Raw genomic sequence first — 23,741 nt, 5'->3', positions numbered from 1 at the left:
AGACTATGAAACGACTTCTAAACTCTCCCTGCCTGCAGTGATGCAGGCTTGAGGTCAATGGATTTCCCCTGTGCTGATCTGTATTGTCAGTAACACTGATTAGTGACCACACATTATCTGCTCTCTGTCTAGCCAGAAAGAATGCAGGCTTGAGGTCAATGGATTTCCCCTGTGCTGATCTGTATTGTTAGTAACACTGATTAGTGACCACACAGTGTCTGCTCTCTGTCTAGCCAGAAAGAATGCAGGCTTGAGGTGAATGGATTTGCAGCTGTAAAGATTTGTATTGTCAGTAACGGTGATTAGTGCGCACACACAGTCTCTGCTCTCTCAGCAAAATGCACGTCTTCGGTAATGGCTGCTGAATATATAGGGCTGTGACATCATAGGCCTGGCTGGCTGCTGATAGGCTGCATGCCACCATGTGATTCAGGGCGTTCCCGCCTACCCGCCTTCTCAGAGTTCCTTGCCCCATGTCCTCACACGTGTAGCAGTCATTTTAGCCCCCCAGCCCGCACTAAATGCAGTGAATTTTTTATTACATTTTTATGAAGCTTCGATTCGCCCATTTCTACTCCTAACCATCCCAGATCCAGAACTAGAACAGTCCCAGACGATCTGCCACATATCCTGCTATGGAGCCTTTGGGCAAGGGGTGGGGGTTAAGGATTTACAACCCTGCACTCGTTCCTGTCCTACCTCATCCCCCTTACAACTCTGTCCTCAAGACAAAGGGCCATTGCCTTTATGTCCATCACTTATTTTTGTGAGCCACAGGTGAATTTAAAGGGGTTATCCAGCATTTTGATAAAATGTATATGCTGCTGTGGGTAAGGACCCCCCTCCCCCCACCCAAAAAAAAAAAAAACTATGCTTACCAAGCTTTGGTCCATTGCAGCTTATCCTGTTCAGTTCAGTCCAGTCCTCCATTCTTATTTCTTCTTCTTGTTTTCGAGACGAATGCTTAACCCCTTCCCGTTATAGGACATATGCATACATCACAGCATCCGACACGTTTGCGCGCTGGGACGTATGCATACGTGTGGACAGTGCAGCAGAGTCACATTGACAGCAATGGGATTCTGCTGCACAAGAATTTCAGAGTGTAATTCCAGTCAGAAATTACATAATATGAAACCTGCCTAACTTTTCCCATGGAACATCTCCAGTCTATCGTCACCTATGTCCATGGGGCCGTGCTGTAAAGCATATCACTAAATGCTGTTAAAAAAACAGCTCAGGAAAGATGGCTGCTCTCATATTAATGCAAAATGAAAAAAAATAAGCAGTTAAACAAAATAATAAAAAAATAAGCTTGTAAAAAAATAAGAAAAAATTATAATAAAAAAAATGTAAGAAAATAGAAACAGATTAGGAAAAAAAAACATATTTCAGTATCTGCTCCTTATCAGTAAAAAAAAGTACAAAAAAAAAAGTACAAAAAAAATATATATATAATTACATTCTCTTAAAGGGGGTTGTCCAGAATTAGAAAAACACTGCTTCTTTCTTGCAAAAAACAACACCGCTCCTGTTTGTGTCTGGCATTGCAGATTGGCTCCATTAACCTGTTGGGGATGAAGGGCGTATGCATACGCCCTTGCGTCCTGGTACTTAAGGACGAAGGGCGTATCCATACGCCCATGGGAATTTCGGTCCCCGCCGCGCGCCGGGCCGGGGTGACTATCAGCAGTCACCCCGTGCAAATGCCCATGTCGGCGATCGGCGCAAATCGCAAGTGAATTCACACTTGCGATTTGCGCCGATTCCGGGTCATTATGGGTCTATGGTGACCCGGTGACCCGGAATAGAAGGGGGATCACGGATGTCTAAGACACCCACGATCCCCCCCCCACGGGTGCCACCCCTCCTATCTCTGCTATTGGTGGTCTAGACGCGACCACCAATAGCAGATCAGGGGCGGAGGGGTTTACTTTCGTTTTCCCCGTCCTGCCCACCCACAATAGGCGGGGCAGAACGGGGAAAACGAAGAGGAGCGGCGCCGGAGTCCACTTACCCCTCCGGAGGCTGCGGAGTGACGGAGATCTGCGGCGGCGTGCGGCAGAAGAGGACGGCTCCCGGATGCGACGGAAGCCGGAGAGTAGTTGCCTAGCAACATCTAGAGGGCTACAGTCTGTGGTCTCTAGACTGTAGCCCTCCAGATGTTGCAAAACTACAACTCCCAGCATGCCCAGACAGCTGTTTGCTGTGTGGGCATGCTGGAATTTGTAGTTTTGCAACAGCTGGAGGTCTACAGTTTAGAGACCACTGCACAGTGATCTCTATACTGCCCTCTAGATCTTGCAAAACTACAACTCCTAGCATGCCCACACAGCTGTTTGCTGTCTGGGCATGCTGGGAGTTGTAGTTTTGCAACATCTGGAGGTCCACAGTTTGGAGCTCAGTGGTCTCTAAATTGTAGCACTGCAGATGTTGCAAAGCTACAAATTCCAGCATGCCCACACAGAAAACAGCTGTCTCGGCATGCTGGGAGTTGTAGTTGCGTACCTCCAGCTGTTGCATAACTACATCTCCCAGCATGCCCTTCGGTGATAAGTACATGCTGGGAGTTGTAGTTTTGCAACAGCTGGAGGCTCACTGGTTGGAAAATACTGAGTTAGGTAACAGAACCTTACTGAAGGTTTTCCAACCAGTGTGCCTCCAGCTATTGCAAAACTACAACTCCCAGCATGTACTGACAGACCGTGCATGCTGGGAGTTGTAGTTTTGAAACAGCTGGAGGTTTGCCCCCCCCCCCCCCCATGAGAACGTACAGGGTACATTCACACGGGAGGGTTTACAGCAAGTTTCCTGCTTCAAGTATGAGCTGCGGCAAATTTTTCGCCGCAGCGCAAATTCCTAGCGGGAAACTCACCGTAATCCGCCTGTGTGAATGTACCCTAAAAACACTACACTACACTAACACCTAATAAAGGGTAAAACACTACATAAACACCCCCTTACACTGTCTCCCCCCCCCCTCCCCCCCAATAAAAATGAAAAACGTATTGTACGGCAGTGTTTCCAAAACGGAGCCTCCAGCTGTTGCAAAACAACAACTCCCAGCATTTCCGGACAGCCACTGACTGTCCAGGCATGCTGGGAGTTTAGCAACAGCTGGAGGCACCCTGTTTGGGAATCACTGGCGTAGAATACCCCTATGTCCACCCCTATGCAATCCCTAATTTAGTCCTCAAATGCGCATGGCGCTCTCTCACTTCGGAGCCCTGTCGTATTTCAAGGAAACAGTTTAGGGACACATATGGGGTATCTCCGTACTCGGTAGAAATTACACTACAAATTTTGGGGGGCTTTTTCTCCTTTTACCCCTTATGAAAAGGAAAAGTTGGGGTCTACACCAGCCTGTTAGTGTAAAAAAAAATTTTTACACTAACATGCTGGTGTTGCCCTTTACTTTTTATTTTTACAAGAGGTAAAAGGAAAAAAAGACCCCCAAAATGTGTAACACAATTTCTCCTGAGTACGGAGATACCCCATATGTGGGCGTAAAATGCTCTGCGGGCGCACAACAAGGCTCAGGAGTGAGAGCGCACTATGTATATTTGAGGCCTAAATTGGTGATTTGCACAGGGGTGGCTGATTTTACAGCGGTTCTGACATAAACCCGAAAAAATAAATACCCACATGTGATCCCATTTTGGAAACTACACCCCTCATGTAATGTAATAAGGGGCGCAGTGAGCATTTACGCCCCACAAGTGTCTGACAGATTTTTGGAACAGTGGTCCGTGAAAATGAAAAATGTAATTTTTTTGTTTGCACAGCCCACTGTTCCAAAGATCTTTCAAATGCCATTAGTGTGTAAATCCTCACTGTACCCCTTATTACATTCCGTGAGGGATGTAGTTTCCAAAATGGGGTCACATGTGGGGGGGTCCACTGTTCTGGCACCAGGGGGGGCTTTGTAAATGCACATGGCCCCCGACTTCCATTCCAAACAAATTATCTCTCTAAAAGCTCAATGGCGCTCCTTCTCTTCTGAGCATTGTAGTTCGCTCGCAGTGCACTCGACGTCTAAACATGGGGTATTTCCATGCTCAGAAGAAATGGGGTTACAAATTTTGGGGGGCATTTTCTCCTATTACCCTTTGTAAAAAAGTAAAATTTAGGGAAAAACCAGCATTTTAGTGGAAAAATATATTTTTTCATTTACACATCCGACTTTAACAAAAAGTTGTCAAACACCTGTGGGGTGTTAAGGCTCACCGTACCCCTTGTTACGTTCCTTGAGGGGTGTCGTTTCCATAATAGTGTGCGATGTGGGTTTTTTTGCTGTCCTGGCACCATAGGGGCTTCCTAAATGGGACATGCCCCCCAAAAACCATTTCAGAAAAACTCACTCTCCTAAATCCCATTGTTGCTCCTTCGCTTCAGAGCCCTCTAGTGCACCCGCCGAACACTTGACATACACATATGAGGTATTTTCTTATGCGAGAGAAATTGGGTTACACATTTTGAGAGGATTTTTTTTCCTTTTATCCCTTGTAAAAATTCAAAAACTGGATCTACAAGAACATGCCAGTGTACAAAATGAAGATTTTTAATTTTCTCCTTCACTTTGCTGCTATTCCTGTGAAACACCTAAAGGGTTAACACACTTACTGAATGTCATTTTGAATACTTTGAGGGGTGCAGTTTTTATAATGGGGTCATTTATGGGGTATTTCTAACCAGAAGACCCTTCAAATCCATTTCAAACCTGAACTGGTCCCTGAAAAATTCCGATTTTGAAAATTTTGCGAAAAATTGGAAAATTGTTGCTGAATTTTGAAGCCCTCTGATGTTTTCCAAAAGTAAAAACTCATCAATTTTATGATGCAAACATAAAGTAGACATATTGTATATGTGAATCAATATATAATTTATTTGGAATATCCATATTCCTTATAAGCAGAGAGCTTCAAAGTTAGAAAAATGCAAAATTTTCAAATTTTTCATGAAATTTTTGAATTTTTCACCAAGAAAGGATACAAGTATCGCCGAAAATTTACCACTAACATAAAGTAGAATATGTCACGAAAAAACAATCTCGGAATCAAATTTATAAGTAAAAGCATCCCAGAGTTATTAATGCTTAAAGTGACAGTGGTCACTCCCGTCCTTAGGGTCATAATGGGCTCCATCCTCAAGGGGTTAAAGTGAATGGGACTGAGCTGCAGTACTACACACAACCTGTGGACAGGAGGGGCACTGTTTTTGCAAAAAAAGAAGCAGTGTTTTTCTGATCCTGGACAACCCCTTTAAGGAAGTGAAGTGATGCGATTTACCTTAATCGCTGATAGGATTTGGGGATTTTCCGGCACCTTGGGGTGAACTGCGACGATCACATTTTCGTAGCCGTGGTCTCTCAGCCTCGTGGTGCAGGATCCGGTCTGTAGCATCCAATGCAGGAGAAGCAGAGAGGTCGCTGCCTGCATGATCCTTGCAGATTCATACTGTTCTGCTTTGAAGGTATAATCCAGTCCTAGGATTGTGTAAATCAGGGTGTGCCAGACTACAAGACTGGTTTGGAATTGTTGCTTTTCTTTTTTTGGAGAGGTACCTTCCTTTTTTTTTTTCTTCCTTTTATCACGTGTATGACGGCTGAGCTGGAAATGTCAATTTATTGCTGACTTATGCAATGTATATAATTAGGAGAGATGATTCATTTCTAGAGCTGAGGGAGTAAGAGCTTGTAGAGCAGTGTTTCCCAAACAGGGTGCCTCCAGCTGTTGCAAAACTACAACTCCCAGCATGCCCGGACAGTGTTTGGGAAACACTAGTTTAGAGGCTAACTATAAAAACATAACCTAGAAGCCAAGCCCTGTTTTCAAATCTCAATCTTGCCCTGTGTATATAAATTGAGCACAGGTGTAAGATTTAGAAACAGGGCTTGGTTTCCAACTGAACAGAGTTTGGAGGGAGAGCTGGGAGTTGTAGTTTTGTAACAGCTGGAGGCACCCTGGCTGGGAAACAATAGCTTAGAAGCTACCTATAAAATGGTAAGCTGGAAACCAAACCCTGTTTCCAAATCTTCATCTTGTGCTGTGTATACAAATTGTGTGCAGGTGTCAATCAAGCAGGGGCAGGGATGGTAGGGGGAGCTGAGAGTTGTAGTTATGCAACAGCTGGAGGCACGCTGGTTGGGAAACACTGGTTTAGAGGCTACCTATAAAAAGTTAAGCTAGTAGCCAAGCCCTGTTTTCAAATCTCAATCTGGCTCTGTGTATATAAATTGAGCGCAAGTGTAAGATTTAGAAACAGGACTCGGCTTCCAGCTGAGCAGGGATTGGAGTTTTGTAACAATTGAGGCACCCTGGTTGGGAAACACTTGTTTGGAAGCTACCTATCTAATAGTAAGCTGGAAGCCGACCCTGTTTCTAAATCTTGCGTGCAGGTGTGATATTTAGAAAAAGGACTCAGGTTCTAGCTGACTGTCGATCAAGCAGGGGCAGGAATGGGAGTGGGAACTTAAAGTTGTAGTTTTGTAATAGCTGGAGGCACCCTGGTTGGGAAACACTGGTTTAGAAGCTACCTATAAAAAGTTAAGTAGGAAGCCGAGCCCTGTTTCAAAATCTCAGTCTTGCTCTGTGTATACAAATTGTGCGCAGGTGTGAGATTTGAAAAAAACGACTTTCAGCTGACTGTAAATCATACAGGGATGGAAGGGGGAGCTGGGAGTTGTAGTTTTGGAACAGATGGAGGCACCCTAGTTGTAAAACACTGTCGGAGACGAACGATCTGCATCAGTCTTAGGTAAATCTCATAGACTGGAGAAAAGACGTCATACTAAACTAATACACCAGCCTCAGAGGTGCATAGTGGGAATGTGCTGACTATACTTTTAAGAAATTAGAAAAAGTGGATTATTCGCCTCGCTTTATTACAGGCCCCCTCATGTCAGGAGTCATATGTAATTACACAGTTCATTCTTAGAACAATACCTGGCTTTCTTCTAAACATGCCGCTTCCTCGTCTGAACCAGGAAAGTGTCTTACATGTTGTCTTCTCAGGCTTGACTGAAAAGGCCTGAGTGTAGGGATGTATTGGGCAGGTGATGGGCAGTGCCTAGTTTCCCCCAGACATGATGCTGCCCCCACCATGATCACTGTAGGGATGGTATTGGGAAGGTGATGGGCAGTGCCTGGTTTCCCCCAGACATGATGCTGCCCCCACCATGATCACTGTAGAGATAGTATTGGGCAGGTGATGGACAGTGCCTGGTTTCCCCCAGACATTATGCTGCCCTCACCATGATCACTGTAGGGATGGTATTGGGCAGGTGATGGGTAGTGCCTGGTTTCCTCCAGACATTATGCTGCCCCCACCATGATCACTGTAGGGATGGTATTGGGCAGGTGATGGGCAGTGTTTGGTTTCCCCCAGACATAATGCTGCCCCCACCATGATCACTGTAGGGATGGTATTGGGCAGGTGATGGGCAGTGCCTGGTTTCCTCCTGATATGATGCTGCCCCCACCATGATCACTGTAGGGATGGTATAGGTCAGGTGATGGGCAGTACCTGGTTTCCTCCAGACATGATGCTGCCCCCACCATGATCACTGTATGGATGGTATTGGGCAGGTGATGGACAGTGCCTGGTTTCCTCCAGACATGATGCTGCCCCCACCATACTTCACTGTAGGGATGGTTTGGGCAGTGCCTGGTTTCCTCCTGACATAATGCTGCCCCCACCATGATCACTTTAGGGATGGTATTGGGCAGGTGATGGGCAGTGCCTGGTTTCCTCCAGACATGATGCTGCCCCCACCATGATCACTGTAGGGATGGTATTGGGCAGGTGATGGGCAGTGCCTGGTTTCCTCCAGACATTATGCTGCCCCCACCATGATCACTGTAGGGATGGCATTGCGCAGGTGATGGGCAGTGTTTGGTTTCCCCCAGACATAATGCTGCCCCCACCATGATCACTGTAGGGATGGTATTGGGCAGGTGATGGGCAGTGCCTGGTTTCCTCCAGATATGATGCTGCCCCCACCATGATCACTGTAGGGATGGTATTGGGCAGGTGATGGGCAGGTGATGGGCAGGTGATGGGCAGTGCCTGGTTTCCCCCAGACATAATGCTGCCCCCACCATGATCACTGTAGGGATGGTATTGGGCAGGTGATGGGCAGTGCCTGGTTTCCTCCAGACATGATGCTGCCCCCACCATGATCACTGTAGGGATGGTATTGGGCAGGTGATGGGCAGTGCCTGGTTTCCCCCAGACATGATGCTGCCCCCACCATGATCACTGTAGGGATGGTATTGGGCAGGTGATGGGCAGTGCCTGGTTTCCCCCAGACATGATGCTGCCCCCACCATGATCACTGTAGGGATGGTATTGGGCAGGTGATGGGCAGTGACTGGATTCCCCCAGACATGATGCTGCCCCCACCATGATCACTGTAGGGATGGTATTGGGCAGGTAATGGGCAGTGCCTGGTTTCCTCCAGACATGATGCTTAGAATTGAGGCCAAAAACCTCCTTCTTAGTTTCATCAGACCAGAGAATCTTTTGTTTTTCACAGTCTATTCTTTTAGATACTTGTTTGCAAACTCAAGGCGGCTTTCGTGTTTATTTGACAGAGGCTTCTTTCTGGCCCCTCAACCACAAAGCTCAGACTGTGGGGGCTTCGGTGATGGTTCTGGACATTCTGAAAGTTTCTCCCATCTGAACACAGGATCTTTGGACCTTAGCCAGAGTGACCATTACTGCGGGCCCTTCTCCACCGATTTAGTTTGGTGGTGCGGCAGCTTTAAGGAGAGTCCTGGTCATTCTAGAACTTATTGTCATCTCAAGTCTTTTCTGCAGGGGTCAAGTCCCGGGAAAAAATGTGTGACAACTCACCCAAGATTTCACCTCAAGGACTGGTCCTGCTAATGGGAACAGTGTTCATTCTGTAAAAAAAAAAAAATAATAATAAAAGTGCAGGAACTTCATTCTCATGCATTCCTGCAGGACTTGAGCCCTGCTTTTCTGGCTTTTGCTGTGCGGCCCCAAACAACGCATCATATATCACAGGGGTTTTGGCTGCTTCTCGTCTTGCCCGACAAGCCAGCTCCCTGATGATGGGTGAAGCCCATCGGTTCGCCCCGCCGTGGTAGCATTTAATGCGTCCCCGTAATCTACAGACTGTGCCGAGGTCACGTGATAGCGGGGACGAACTCATCGCTAGCACTGCAGGACGTACAAAGATGTTGAACATGTTATCTGGCTGCTGGCTTGTCAGGCAAGAAGAGAAGCAGCCAAGCCCCATGTGATCAGACTTATGACGCGTTGTCTCGAGCCGCACGGTAAGACAGAAAAAGGTCCGAGACAATGCTAATCCCTACTGCTGAGAAACGCAAAACAGAGTTACATAATTTGGCATCAGGGCTCATTACTCAACAATTGTAAAACCCAGAATACCCCTTTAACCTAAAAAAACCAAAGCCAATAGATCATTTTCTGATGACGCATTTGATGTTTTAACTGACTTAAAGGGGTACTCCGGGGAACTAAACCAATAGCGCATCCTTTCCCTCTCACCAACCTATGTATTTGTCTAAATATAATTCATTAGTTATATATACAGCAGTTTCCCTCTTTCAGCTGTCACTTACAGGCAGGAAATAAGAGAAACATGCAATTCTCAAATCCCCCTTGTCTTGGTTTAAACCCCTCATGGAGACTAGCCCCCACCCTTCAGGACAGCACCACTTGATTTCTGTTTGGTCTAGAGCTCTGGCTGTACAACCACACCTCCCCTCCTTGTGTGAGAGCTTGTGAGCTGTGAGAGAAAATAAGTGAAGATTCACAGTCACTAGAGATGAGCGAAGTTACAGTAATTCGATTCATCACAAACTTCTCGGCTCGGCGGTTGCTGACTCTATCCTGCATAAATTAGTTCAGCTTTCAGGTGCTCTGGAAAAGGTGGATACAGTCCTATGAGAGATTCTCCAGCCCACCGGAGCACCTGAAAGCTGAACTAATTTATGCAGGATAAAGTCAGCAACCACCGTGCTGCAAGGTTCCTGATGAATCGAATTGCTGTAACTTTGCTCATCTCTAATAGTCACAACTGAGCACATAGCTACTGTTTTCTGCTGAAAAATCTTATAACTGACTTCAGCTATTCAGAGCACAGCATGATTTATTGCTGGTGGAAGGATAGTCTGAAAGAAAAGACATGTACAGTGTGTGAGCTGCAGTGTAAGCCTGCACACAGATAGTGAAAGCAGTTGGCTGGCAGCCATTACACAGAGCTGCACTGATTTCTGGAAGTTGTAGTCTGTGCTGCAAACAAGGAAAAAGTATTTAGGAGACATCAGGGGCCAAAGGAGCTGCCAAAACCACATGCATAACTACAGGGGACACAGAACAGGTAATTTGGTGGCTTTGGGGCATTTTTATTTTTATTAACTTCCCTGGAGTACCCCTTTAAACAACAACATGTGGTCCATGTGGGAACCAACGACAGAATACATGGTAGGTGGAGGTCCTTGAAGAATAATTACAAGGAACTAGGTGCCAAGCTGAAGGGAAGGACCTCTAAGGTTGTGTTCTCTGGAATACTTCCTGTGCCATGCGCATCGCAGGAAAGACAGCGGGAGCTTAGGGAGTTAAATGCATGGCTTAAGTCGTGGTGTGAGGGGGAAGGGTTTGGGTTTTTAGAGCACTGGGCTGACTTTTCATTGGGGTACAAACTCTATTCTACGGATAATTTGCACCTGAATGGAAGGGGGTCTGCTGTGCTGGGGGAGAGAATCCTGGAAGGGGTGGCTGAGTATTTAAACTAGGTGAGTGGGGGGAGAATAATAAAGCAAAGAAAACAGACAGTGCGATGGATAGGTTAGAGAGGGGTCAGGACATAATGGTGGGTGGAGAGGAGTCCTGTGGGGGGAGGTTAAGAGCAGTGGATAAGGAGATTCATGCGTTACAAACCAGCCGTAAAAATAAATGTAGCCCGAAAATTGTAATTCCAATAATTCAAAAAATTCCATTAGCCCCAATAACTCAATAACTACAATAAGCCCCATTAACTCAAAAAATACTGTTAGCCCCAATAACTTAAATAACAACGTTAGACGCAATAACGCAAAAAATCCCATTAGCCCCAATAACTTAAATAATAACGTTAGACCCAATAACTCAAAAAATCCCATTAGCCCCAATAACTTAAATAGTACAATTAGCCCTTATAACTCAAATAATAACATTAACCCCAATAACTCTGAAAATCCCATTAGTGAGACTATGGCCCTCATTTACTATTCTAAACCCGACCTCTTTTGTCGGGTTTTTTTGTCGCATCTTTGTCTGCGCCATGTCGCAGACATCCTGCGCCAGTCTGTGACACGATGCGACATTTTTTCCCGACGGACCCGATGTGGATTCTCCCAAACCCGAAAAAGGGGCGTAACCCGACATTCCTGAGCTTTCCCACGTATTTATTAAGGTTTCCAACCCGAATTTGTTGAATTGTTGTGAATTTTTTCCCGACAGCTCAGAGGAGTTGGAAACCAAAACCAACAAAACCCACGTGCGACAAACAGGATGCGACATAATAATAAATACCAGGGGAAAAAAGCAACATAGACTTACAACCCGATTTTCTTAGTAAATGAGGGCCTATATGTGTAAAACTTAATGGAAATGTAAAGTGTATGTTCACAAATGCCAGAAGCCTAGCAAATAAAATGGGGGAGCTTGAGGCCTTGATACTGGAGGAACATATTGATATAGTTGGGGTCACTGAGACATGGCTGGTGATATAGTTGGGGTCACTGAGACATGGCTGGTGATATAGTTGGGGTCACTGAGACATGGCTGGACTCCTCGCATGACTGGGCTGTCAATCTGCAGGGATTTACATTGTTTCGCAAAGATAGAATGAACAGAAAAGGTGGTGGAGTCTGTCTGTATGTAAGAAGTGGTATGAAAGTCAGTGTGAACGATGCCATAGTGTGTGATGATTCTGAGGATGTGGAATCACTGTGGGTAGAATTACAAGGAGGGAAATACTGAAAAAATAATATTTGGTGTAATCTACAGACCCCCTAATATCACTGAAGAGATAGAAGGTCGGCTGTATAAACAAATAGAGAGGGCCGCAGGGCAGGTACAGTGGTAATAATGGGAGATTTTACTATCCAGATATAGATTGGGGCCGGGGGCTGGCTAAAACTACAAAGGGGAGAAAATTCCTAAATTTATTGCAGGATAATTTTATGGGCCAGTTTGTGGAGGACCCAACAAGAAGTGATGCCTTGTTGGATCTGATCATTTCCAACAACGCAGAGCTGGTTGGTAATGTAACTGTGCGGGAAAACCTTGGGAATAGCGACCACAATATAGTTACTTTTGACTTAAAATGTAGAAAACAAAGACAGACGGGGAAGGCAAAAACATATAACTTTAAAAAGGCAAATTTCCCTGGACTGAGAGCTGCACTACAGGACATAGACTGGGGGGAGGGGTTCTCGAATACTGATACAGAAGGTAAATGGGACATCTTTAAATCAACTCTAAATAACTATACAGCTAAATATATACCAAAGGGGAACAAATATAAACGATTAAAACTAAATCCTACATGGCTGACAAATGAGGTTAAAAGAGCAATAAACAACAAAAGAATAGCCTTCAAAAAATACAAATCTGATGGGTCAGCGATAACATTTAAACAGTACAAAGAGCTTAATAAAATCTGTAAAAATGTAATAAAAACAGCAAAAATTCAAAATGAGAGACAGGTGGCCAAAGAAAGCAAAACTAATCCTAAATATTTTTTTAGATTTATGAATACAAAAAAACCAAGGACAGAGCATGTAGGACCCCTTAATAATGATAATGGGGAGGTTGTCACAGGCGATCAAGAGAAGACGGAGCTACTGAATGGGTTCTTTAGTTCTGTATACACTATGGAAAAAGGAGCTGACATTGGACTGGCTTAATGTAGAGATGGTACAAGGTAAGTTAAGTGATATAAATGTAAGCAAATCTCCAGGGCCGGATGGACTACACCCAAGAGTTCTTAGAGAGGTAAGTTCAGTAATATCTGTACCCCTGTTCATGATATTTAGAGATTCTCTGGTGTCTGGTATTGTGCCAAGGGACTGGCGCAAGGCGAATGTGGTACCAATCTTCAAGAAGGGCTCTAGGTCTTCGCCAGGCAATTATAGACCGGTAAGTCTAACGTGCATTGTGGGTAAATTGTTTGAAGGACTTATAAGGGATTACATACAGGAATACATAGGGGATAATAGTATTATAAGTGATAACCAGCATGGGTTTACTAAGGATAGAAGTTGTCACCAATCTAATTTGCTTTTATGAAGAGGTGAGTAGAAGCCTTGACAGAGGAATGGCTGTGGATATAGGGGGAGATGTATCAATGTTGTTATTGGTAGACGTTTTTTGTACATTTTGGTTGGTCTAAATTTGGAGCAATTTCTCCAAATTTATCAAACTTGTGCAAGGCCCATGATAAATTTCGTGCAATGGTCTAAATCTCCACAAAGTTCTATTTGTAGACCTGTTCTACACCTCACAGGAAAAGTGGTGTATCCTGGACGCTGGACTTTTGTTCTATTGTTTTTCAGGATTCCACTGAGGTTTTTTTTGTCCACCAGCAAAAACGCCTGAAAAACGGTCCCAGCTTTTCCTGCATTTTGGTAATTTTTCTTGGGGGAGATTTATCAAAAACTGTACAGAGAAAGAGTAGTGCAGTTGCCCATGGCAACCAATCAGATTGCTTCTTTTCAAAAATGAAAGGAGCAATCTGATAGGTTGCTATGGGCAACTGCACCGCTCTTCCTCTACATAGGTTTTGATTAATCTCCCCCCTTGTGTTTTTTCTTGCATTTTTGCTGGTGTGCGGAAACAAACATTTTTGTACCCTGTGTGCATTTATTTCACTGCAGGTACTACTCCATGGGTCGGATGCAGAGCGCCCGCCCCACGGAGTGTAAGGAGGTAAGGAGTGATGTATAGCATATACATATACAGGGTGCAGAGCATCACTACTTACCTCCGCCCGCTGTATAGTATACAGGGGGCATAGTGTATCCATGTATACTATACAGGAGCCCAGCAAGGAAAGAGTTAACCCACACTGCAGCTCTGAGTTAAATCTTTGTGTGCTCTCCTGTATATACAGCCATCTATAGATGACTGTATATACAGGATACAGTAGGCAGACAAGAACAGTTGGAGGCTCCCTGTTACACACTGCAGTATGGGAGCACTCCCCAGGTGAGATCGCAAATGATGTCCTAAACTTTTTTTTTTTCTCATTTCAGATACGTGAATGGGGAGGATTACGTCAGATTCAGTGTATTGCGATGATGACCAGCTTTTTTTTTATGTCAATAAAAGGGCTGTGTGGGAGTGTTTTTTTTTTTTTTTTTAAATACGTTTTTTTTTTCAATGCCGGGCTTAGCATTAGCCACAAAAACAGCTAGCGCTAACCCCCAATTATTACCCCGTTACCCACCGCCACAGGGTTGCCGGGAAGAGCCAGTACCAACAGGCCTGGAGTGTCAAAAATAGCGTTCCTGGCTGGGGTTATTTAGGTTGGGGAGAGCCAGTAACAATGGTCCTCGCCCACCCTGGTAACGTCAGGCTGTTGCTGATTAGTTTGTTTCTGACTGACGCTGAAAATATGGGGAACCACACACTTTTTTTTATTACAAAAAAAAAACAACACATAGGCTTCCCCATATTTTCAGTGTCAATCAGACACCAAGCAAACAGCAACAGCCTGACATTACCAGGATGGGCGAGGACCATTGTTACTGGCCCTCCCCAGCCTAAATAACCCCAGCCTGTTACTGCCTAGGCCAAGGAGCGCTATAATACCGGGGTAATAATTGGGGGTTAGCGCTAGCTGTTTTTCGGGGCTAACGCTAAGCCCAGCTTAGTAATAAATTCCGTCTACAAGACAGCTTCCACTACTAACCCTGAAATTTCAATTATAAAAAACACAACACATGAAATAAAAAATGTATTTAAAAAAACACTCCCCCACAGCCCTCGTTAACCCTTTTATTGACATAAAAAAATGCTAGTCATCATCACACTACACCGAATCTCAGGTAGTCCTCTGCATTCACTTATCTGAAATGACAAGAAAATAAAAACACGAAAAATGGGTCAGAACATTTTTGGCGCTCTCCCCTGGGGAGAGCGCACATAATGCAGTGTGTTCCTAAAGAGGGAGCCTCCAATTGTTGCTAAACTACAACTCCCATCATGGGGGCTGTAGGTAAACAACAGCTGGGGTCTCCCTGTTTGGAAACACACTGCCAAAAAGGCTCTGTTCCCATTATGCAAAACGCATAATGAGAACAGAGCCATACTTACCACAGTGGCTTCAGGCCTGGACTGTGAAGCTCCGCCCCCTAATGATGTCATCACTAGGAGGCAGGGGCGGAGAAGTTGCAAGGGGTCTCAAGAGTGAGACCCCTGAGATCCGTCAGTCTGCCCTTGGACTACTACTCCCATCATGGGAAATTTTGTGTCCCATGATGGGAGTAGTTGTAGTACTGCAGTGCTGAGGGATGGCTCTTACACATCCCCCAGCTGTGAAACTGTATTGTGACTGTTAGGACTACTACTCCCATCATGGACAGACTCTGTCCATGATGGGAGTTGTAGTCCTCGGGCTGAAGGACAGATCGCAGCAGGTCATTCTCCAGAGACCCGCTGCGATCTGCATTTATTAACTGCACTCCCCACCGCCTCCTGTATACAGATGTCACGATTCATAAACCCCGCCGCTGGGAGACCGGAGCTCTGATTGGTGGAAAGCTATTCACCACTATACACCAATCAGAGCTCCTGTCTTCTGGCGGGGATTATGAATTGTGACAGGTCTATACAGGGGAGCGAGTGGAGCCGCTTCTACAGTACTGTATATAATTGTTATGTGTACTGTACCCCCCCCCCCAGACTAATACTGACCCCTTCTATAGTGAGTGCTGGGACCGCTGTGTGATTGACAGGTCCCCAGCGCAAGTGTCCGGCCCCACTGACCTTTACATGTTATAAATCTTTATGATACACACTGCCCGTCCTCCTCTTCATTCTTCTGATGCCGGAGACGAGCGGCTTCTGTATCATAGTCTATAGTCAGAGCGCCCCCCTCCCTGCCTTCACACTGCACAGGGCTGGGGCCAGACAACGGCAGGGGGCGCTCTGTCTATAGTGAAAGCAGAAGCTGCGCGTCTCCGGTATCAGAAGAATGAAGAGGAGGACGGGCAGTGTGTATCATAAAGATTTACAACATGTAAAGGTCAGTGGGGCCGCACACTTGCGCTGGGGACCTGTCAATCACACAGCGGTCCGAGCGCTCACTATAGAAGGGGTCAGTATTAGTCTGGGGGGGGGGGGGGGGTACAGTACACATAACAATTATATACTGTAGAAGGGGTCAGTATTAGTCTGGGGGGGGGGGTACAGTACACATAACAATTATATACAGTACTGTAGAAGCGGCTCCACTCGCTCCCCTGTATAGACCTGTCACAATTCATAATCCCCGCCAGAAGACAGGAGCTCTGATTGGTGTATAGTGGTGAATAGCTTTCCACCAATCAGAGCTCCGGTCTCCCGGAGGCGGGGATCATGAATCGTGACATCTGCATACGGGAGCCGGCGGCAGCGCAGTGGAGCCGCATGTACAGCCGGCTTTTTAAGTTAATAAATGCAGATCGCAGCGGGTCTCTGGAGAATGACCTGCTGCGATCTGTCCTCCAACCCCAGGACTACAACTCCCATCTTGGACAGAGTCTGTCCATGATTGGAGTAGTAGTCCTAACAGTCACAATAGAGTCCCGCAGACGGGGGATGTGCGTCTCTCAGCGCTGTGGTACTACAACTACTCCCATTATGGGACAGATTCTGTCCCATGATGGGAGTAGTTGTAGTACTGCAGTGCTGAGAGACAGCTCCTGCATCCCCCACCTGCATCTTCCACCGTCTGCCATTTGCTACGAGTCCTTGCTAGCACTCTTAGGTTTAGACTACTTTTCTTGCAAAAAAAAAGCGCAATTGCGCAAAAAAAAACATCTACTTTTTTTTGCGCAATTGATAAATACCAGTCCACTGGATTAGGTGGTGTACGGTAGACCAAACTGGTGACAACTTTAGAAAACTGTCCACCAAAAAAAACGCAGCTCTATGCAAAAAAAGCGCAATTGCGCAAAATTTGTAGACGTGAAAAATGGTCTAAATGCAATGATACATGTCCCCCATAGTGTTTCTGGATTTTGCCAAAGCGTTTGATACTGTCCCTCACAGACGTCTGACAGGTAAGTTAAGGTCTTTGGGTTTGGAAATTTTAGTTTGTAACTGGATTGAACACTGGCTCATGGATCGTACCCAGAGAGTGGTGGTCAATGATTCGTACTCTAATTGGTCCCCGGTTATTAGTGGTGTACCCCAAGGTTCAGTACTGGGCCCGCTGTTGTTTAATTTATTTATCAATGATATAGAGAATGGTATTAACAGCTCTGTTTCTATCTTTGCAGATGACACCAAGCTTTGTAGCGCAGTGCAGTCTATAGAGGATGTGTATATAGAGGGGGGCTGTGTATATATAGAGGGGGGGGGCTGTGTATATATAGAGGATGGTATTAACAGCTCTGTTTCTATCTTTGCAGATGACACCAAGCTTTGTAGCACGGTACAGTCTATAGAGGATGTGCATAAGTTACAAGATGACTTGGATAGACTAAGTGTCTGGGCATCCACTTGGCAAATGAGGTTCAATGTGGATAAATGTAAAGTTATGCATCTGGGTACTAATAACCTGCAGCGTCGTATGTCTTAGGGGGGATTAAACTGGCAGAGTCACTGGTAGAGAAGGATCTGGGTGACTTGTAGATCACAGACTACAGAATAGCACAATGTCAGGCTGCTGCTTCCAAAGCCGGCAGGATATTGTCATGTATCAAAAGAGGCATGGACTCAAGGGACAGGGACATAATACTCCCCCTTTATAAAGCATTGGTACGGCCTCACCTGGAATATGCTGTTCAGTTTTGGTCGCCTGTTCATAAAAGGGACACTGTGGAGCTGGAAAGGGTGCAGAGACGCGCGACTAAACTAATATGGGGCATGGAACATCTTAGCTATGAGGAGCGATTAAAGGAGTTACAATTGTTTAGTCTTGAGAAGAGACGTTTAAGGGGGGATATGATAAACGTATATAAGTATATAAATGGCCCATACAAAAAATATGGAGAAAAACTGTTCCAGGTTAAACCCCCCCAAAGGACGAGGGGGCACTCCCTCCGTCTGGAGAAGAAAAGGTTTAGTCTAAAGGGGCGACACGCCTTCTTTACCGTGAGGACTGTGAATTTATGGAACGGTCTACCTCAGGAACTGGTCACAGCAGGAACAATTAACAGCTTTAAAACAGGGTTAGATACATTCCTGGAACAAAATAACATTAATGCTTATGCAGAATTATAAAACTACATCCCTTTCCCTTATCCCCTTACACCCTTCCCTTCAATTCCCTGGTTGGACTTGATGGACGTCTTTTTTTGGACATCTTGATGTCTTTTTTCAACCATACGAACTATGTAACTATGTAAGATAAAAGAAAGTTATGGAAAAAAAAAAGCAATTAATTATTATTAACACTTCAGAAAAAGGTGAAAAATCTCTGTAGTTTTCACTTTTTCAGTATCAGCTCTTCAGATTCTGCCGTTTCACCATGTACGTTGGTTCAGGGGTCTGAGATGGTTATGTTTTCTGGGTAAGAATTGTGGATTATCCAGGAAGCCTCAGGGTCTATTCACACGGCAGAAATTCCATCTCAGGCTGGGTCCACACTACGTTTTGTCCCATACGGGAGCGCATACGGCAGGAGGGAGCTAAAACCTCGCGCTCCCGTATGTGACCGTATGCGCTCCCGTATGCCATTCACTTCAATAAGCCGACCGGAGTGAAACGTTCGGTCCGGTCGGCTCATTTTTGTGCCGTATGCGCTTTTACAACCGGACCTAAAACCGTGGTTGACCACGGTTTTAGGTCCGGTTGTAAAAGCGCATACGGCGCAAAAATGAGCCGACCGGACCGAACGTTTCACTCCGGTCGGCTCATTGAAGTGAATGGCATACGGGAGCGCATACGGTCACATACGGGAGCGCGAGGTTTTAGCTCCCTCCTGCCGTATGCGCTCCCGTATGGAACAAAACGTAGTGTGGACCCAGCCTGAAATTAAAGCCCATAGACTTCTGAAGTGTGGATGGGAGTTTGGAATCCCATAGAAGTGTGAATGGGAATACGGAATCCCATAAAAGTCTATGGGCTTTAATTTGAGGTGGAATTCCGCAATCGGAAATTCTGCTGCGTGAATAGACCCTCAGGCTTTTTGTAAGGTGGTAACAAGTAACATACAGTTCAAAGATCGAGGATCGTAAACATCTTTCACGGATTACGTGGCACGGTTTCGGATTCTTGCAGATGAGCATGAGCCACACCTGGTGAACCGCATCTCTACACATATACGAGGCCATATAACTGAATCCTGAGTCCGGCTTCTCGAAGGTTTTTCGTGCTGCACTCTCCGCCATGACGTTGCATTGGTAGCGGTTATCCAGAGCATTGTGACAGCCGTGCCAAGAGCTAGCAGCACATAGTGATGACACATACGACAATATAAATGCACTTGACATGTAGGCTAGACTTGATAAACCTTCTCAGGCAATGTTCTCATTGCCGTTGTTCTGCGTCCCGTTCTGGGTTTCTTATGGGCTTAATCTACCCATATGTTCATATATTATATATCAAAGACACTAGGTAGTATTCCTTCCCCCCCCCCCCCCTCTATCTCCAGTCTCTGCAGACCCAGTCCTCCTCTCTCTGGTCCCCTAGTTTTCTCTATTTTTTTTCTGAAACTAGCACTTGTTGCAGGACCTGTCAGACCGGCCAATCACTGGTGGCAACGGTGTCCCGTGTCTGCCTTTAACCTGCTGAGCCAGCAAGTTCTGCAACAAGCAGAAGCTTTAGGAGAGCGGAGGAGCGGGTGGGGGAGAACAGGAACTGCAGGGGCCTGGGGTTGATTAAGTATAGGGCTTTTCCTATTTTCTCTCTTCCTCAGGACATTATATATATATATATATATATATATATATATATATATATATTATACACACACACACACGTCTTTACATAGTTTAATGTGCTGACTAGTGTTGGGCGCGAATATTCACATTTCAAATTTTTATAGCGAATTCGCGAATATTGCAAATATATTCACTATATATACAAAATTACGAATATTCACTTTTTTCCGCATATTCGCATATTTCTTCTTTTCATTTGAGCCAATTAGAATGATGCAAATACACTTGTCAGAGGTTATCAACTACATCCCTAGCAACCAATAGTAAAGTTGCCCACCCCCTCAAAGTTTTCTTCCTCGAATACGCGAATATGCAAATATTCACATATGAGAATATAACGAATACACAAAATTCGCGAATATAGACGAATATTCCTCTATATATTCGCAAAATATCGTGAAATCGAATATGGGCAATGCCGCTCATCACTAGTGCTGACAACAAAATCACACAAAAATGATCAATGGAAATCAAATGTATCAACCCATGGAGGTCTGGATATGGAGTCACACTCAAAATCACAGTGGAAAACCCCACTACAGGCAGATCCAACTTTATGTAATGTCCTCACAACAAGTCCCAATGAGGCTCAGTAGTGTGTATGGCCTCCACGTGCCCGTATGACCTCCCTACAACGCCTGGGCATGCTCCTGATGGTCTCCTGACGGATGTCCTCCCAGACCTGGACTAAAGCATCCGCCAACTCCTGGACAGTCTGTGGTGGATGGAGCGAGACGTCCCAGATGTGCTCAATCTGATTCAGGGGAACGGGCGGCCAGTCCATAGCATCAATGCCTTCCTCTTATAGGAACTGCTGACACACTCCAGCCACATGAGGTCTAGCATTGTCTTGCATTAGGAGGAACCCAGGGCCAACCACACCAGCATATGGTCTCACAAGGGGTCTGAGGATCTCATCTCGGTCCCTAATGGCAGTCAGGCTATCTCTGGCAAGCACATGGAGGGCTGTGCGCCCGCCCCCCCCCCAAGAAATGTCACCCCACACCATTACTGACCCACCACCAAACCAGTCATGCTGGAGGATGTTGCAGGCAGCAGAATGTTCTCCACAGCGTCTCCAGACTCTGTCACGTCTGTCACATGTGCTCAGTGTGAACCTGCTTTCATCTGTGAAGAGCACAGGGCGCCATTGGCAAATTTGCCAATCTTGGTGTTCACTGGAATATTCCAAACGTCCTGCACGGTGTTGGGCTGTAAGCACATTCCCCACCTGTGTACGTCGGGCCCTCATACCACCCTCAATGGAGTCGGTTTCTGACTGTTTGAGTGGACACATGCACATTTGTGGCCCGCTGGAGGTCATTTTGCAGGGCTCTGGCAGTGCTCCTCCTTGCACAAAGGCGGAGGTAGCGTTCCTGCTGCTGGGTAGTTGTCCTCCTACACGTCTCCTGATGTACTGGCCTGTCTCCTGTTAGCGCCTCCATGCTCTGGACACTACACTGACAGACACAGCAAACCTTCTTGTCATAGCTCTCATTGATGTGCCATCCTGGATGAACTGCACTACCTGAGCCACTTGTGTGGGTTATAGACTCCATCTCATGCTACCACTAGAGTGAAAGCACCGCCAGCATTCAAAAGTGACCAAAACATCAGCCAGGAAGCATAAGAACTGAGAAGTGGTCTGTGATCAACACCTGCAGAACCATTCCTTTATTGGGGGTGTCTTGCTAATTGCCTATAGTTTCCACCTGTTGTCTGTTCCATGTGAAATTGATTGTCAATCAGTGTTCTTCCTGAGTGGACAGTGGGATTTCACACAAGTGTCAGTGACTTGGAGTTACATTGTGTTGTATAAGTCTTCCCTTTATTTTTTTCAGATAGATATATAGATATAGAGAGATATAGAGAGATGAGAGATATAGAGAGATATAGAGAGATGAGAGATATAGAGAGATATAGAGAGATGAGAGATATAGAGAGATGAGAGATATAGAGAGATATAGAGAGATGAGAGATATAGAGAGATATAGAGAGATGAGAGATATAGAGAGATATAGAGAGATGAGATATATAGAGAGATATAGAGAGATGAGATATATAGAGAGATATAGAGAGATGAGATATATAGAGAGATTATAGAGAGATGAGATATATAGAGAGATATAGAGATGAGATATATAGAGAGATATAGAGAGATGAGAGATATAGAGAGATGAGATATATAGAGATATAGAGAGAGATATATAGAGAGAGATATATAGAGAGAGATATATAGAGAGATATATAGAGAGATATATAGAGAGATATAGAGAGAGATATAGAGAGAGATATAGAGAGAGATATAGAGAGAGATATAGAGAGAGATATAGAGAGATGAGATATAGAGAGATGAGATATAGAGAGATGAGATATAGAGAGATGAGATATAGAGAGATGAGATATAGAGAGATGAGATATAGAGAGATGAGATATAGAGAGATGAGATATAGAGAGATGAGATATAGAGAGATGAGATATAGAGAGATGAGATATAGAGAGATGAGATATAGAGAGATGAGATATAGAGAGATGAGATATATAGAGAGATGAGATATATAGAGAGATGAGATATATAGAGAGATATGATATATAGAGAGATATATAGAGAGATATATAGAGAGATATAGAGAGATGAGATATATAGAGAGATGAGAGAGATGAGAGAGATGAGAGAGAGAGAGAGAGAGAGAGAGATAGAGAGATAGAGAGAGAGAGAGAGAGAGAGAGAGAGAGAGAGAGAGAGAGAGAGAGAGAGAGAGAGAGATAGAGAGAGAGAGAGAGAGATAGAGAGAGATAGAGAGAGATAGAGAGAGATAGAGAGATATAGAGAGATATAGAGAGATATAGAGAGATATAGAGAGATATAGAGAGATATATAGAGATATAGAGAGATATAGAGAGATATAGAGAGATATAGAGAGATATAGAGAGATATATAGAGATATATAGAGATATATAGATATATATAGATATATATAGATATATATATATATATATTTTAACAAAAAAAATCTCTATTCACTGCTACAACTTCACCTATCACAAGAATAAAGGCGAAGATGCTCCTCCCAATATGCATAGCCACCACTCCGTAGTCTATGGGACTTCAGACCATAGAGTTCAAAAATCCCATAGCAGTGTTTCCAAAAGGGTACCTCCAGCTGTTGCAGTTGGGAAGCACTACCATAGAGAATGAATGAAGCTGTGGTTAAGCACGTGTATTGCTGCTTCATTCCCTAGGGAGGCAACTGACCTGCGTTCTTGTAAATGGTGCGGGTCCCACCATTAGTTAGGTATTGCCTATTGTGTAGGTATGGGATAACTTTTAACCTCAGGGTAACCCCTTTAAATGTAAACTTTTATAATTCCATTTTATCATTTCCTGCACCAGTGTAGAGTAGCAAAATTGCACAAAATTTTTGTGCAAAAAAATAAAAATTATAAATAAATATTGTCCAAACTCCAAATTTGCACAAAAAAGACTGAGCTTACAACTCTTCGCTGGCGCCGGAAATGTTAATGTCTGCGCCTTACCGAGAGTTTGGCTCAGACTGATCAGCATGGCGGATCAGAGGCAAGAATTTAAGGCCGCTTTCACACTCTAAAGTT

The 23,741-nt window shown here is 44.8% G+C and overlaps 1 protein-coding gene across 1 annotated transcript in view; it reads right to left on the bottom strand.

Moving 5' to 3' along the window:
- LOC130277412 (calcium-activated chloride channel regulator 1-like) overlaps positions 1-19,577 on the bottom strand; it is a 67,035-nt gene extending 47,458 nt beyond the window's left edge. The window contains exons 1-2 of the mRNA XM_056528083.1: positions 19,436-19,577; positions 5,289-5,485 (exon numbers count right to left, since the gene is read on the bottom strand). Coding sequence (XP_056384058.1) covers positions 5,289-5,485; positions 19,436-19,577 — 339 coding nt within the window. The remainder of the gene's footprint in view (positions 1-5,288; positions 5,486-19,435) is intronic.
- Between the last annotated feature and the right edge of the window lie 4,164 nt (positions 19,578-23,741).

This window comes from Hyla sarda, chromosome 6 (assembly GCF_029499605.1).
Source record: "Hyla sarda isolate aHylSar1 chromosome 6, aHylSar1.hap1, whole genome shotgun sequence".
NCBI classification, from domain to species: Eukaryota; Metazoa; Chordata; class Amphibia; order Anura; family Hylidae; genus Hyla; species Hyla sarda.
This window is presented reverse-complemented; position numbering and strand designations above follow the sequence as displayed.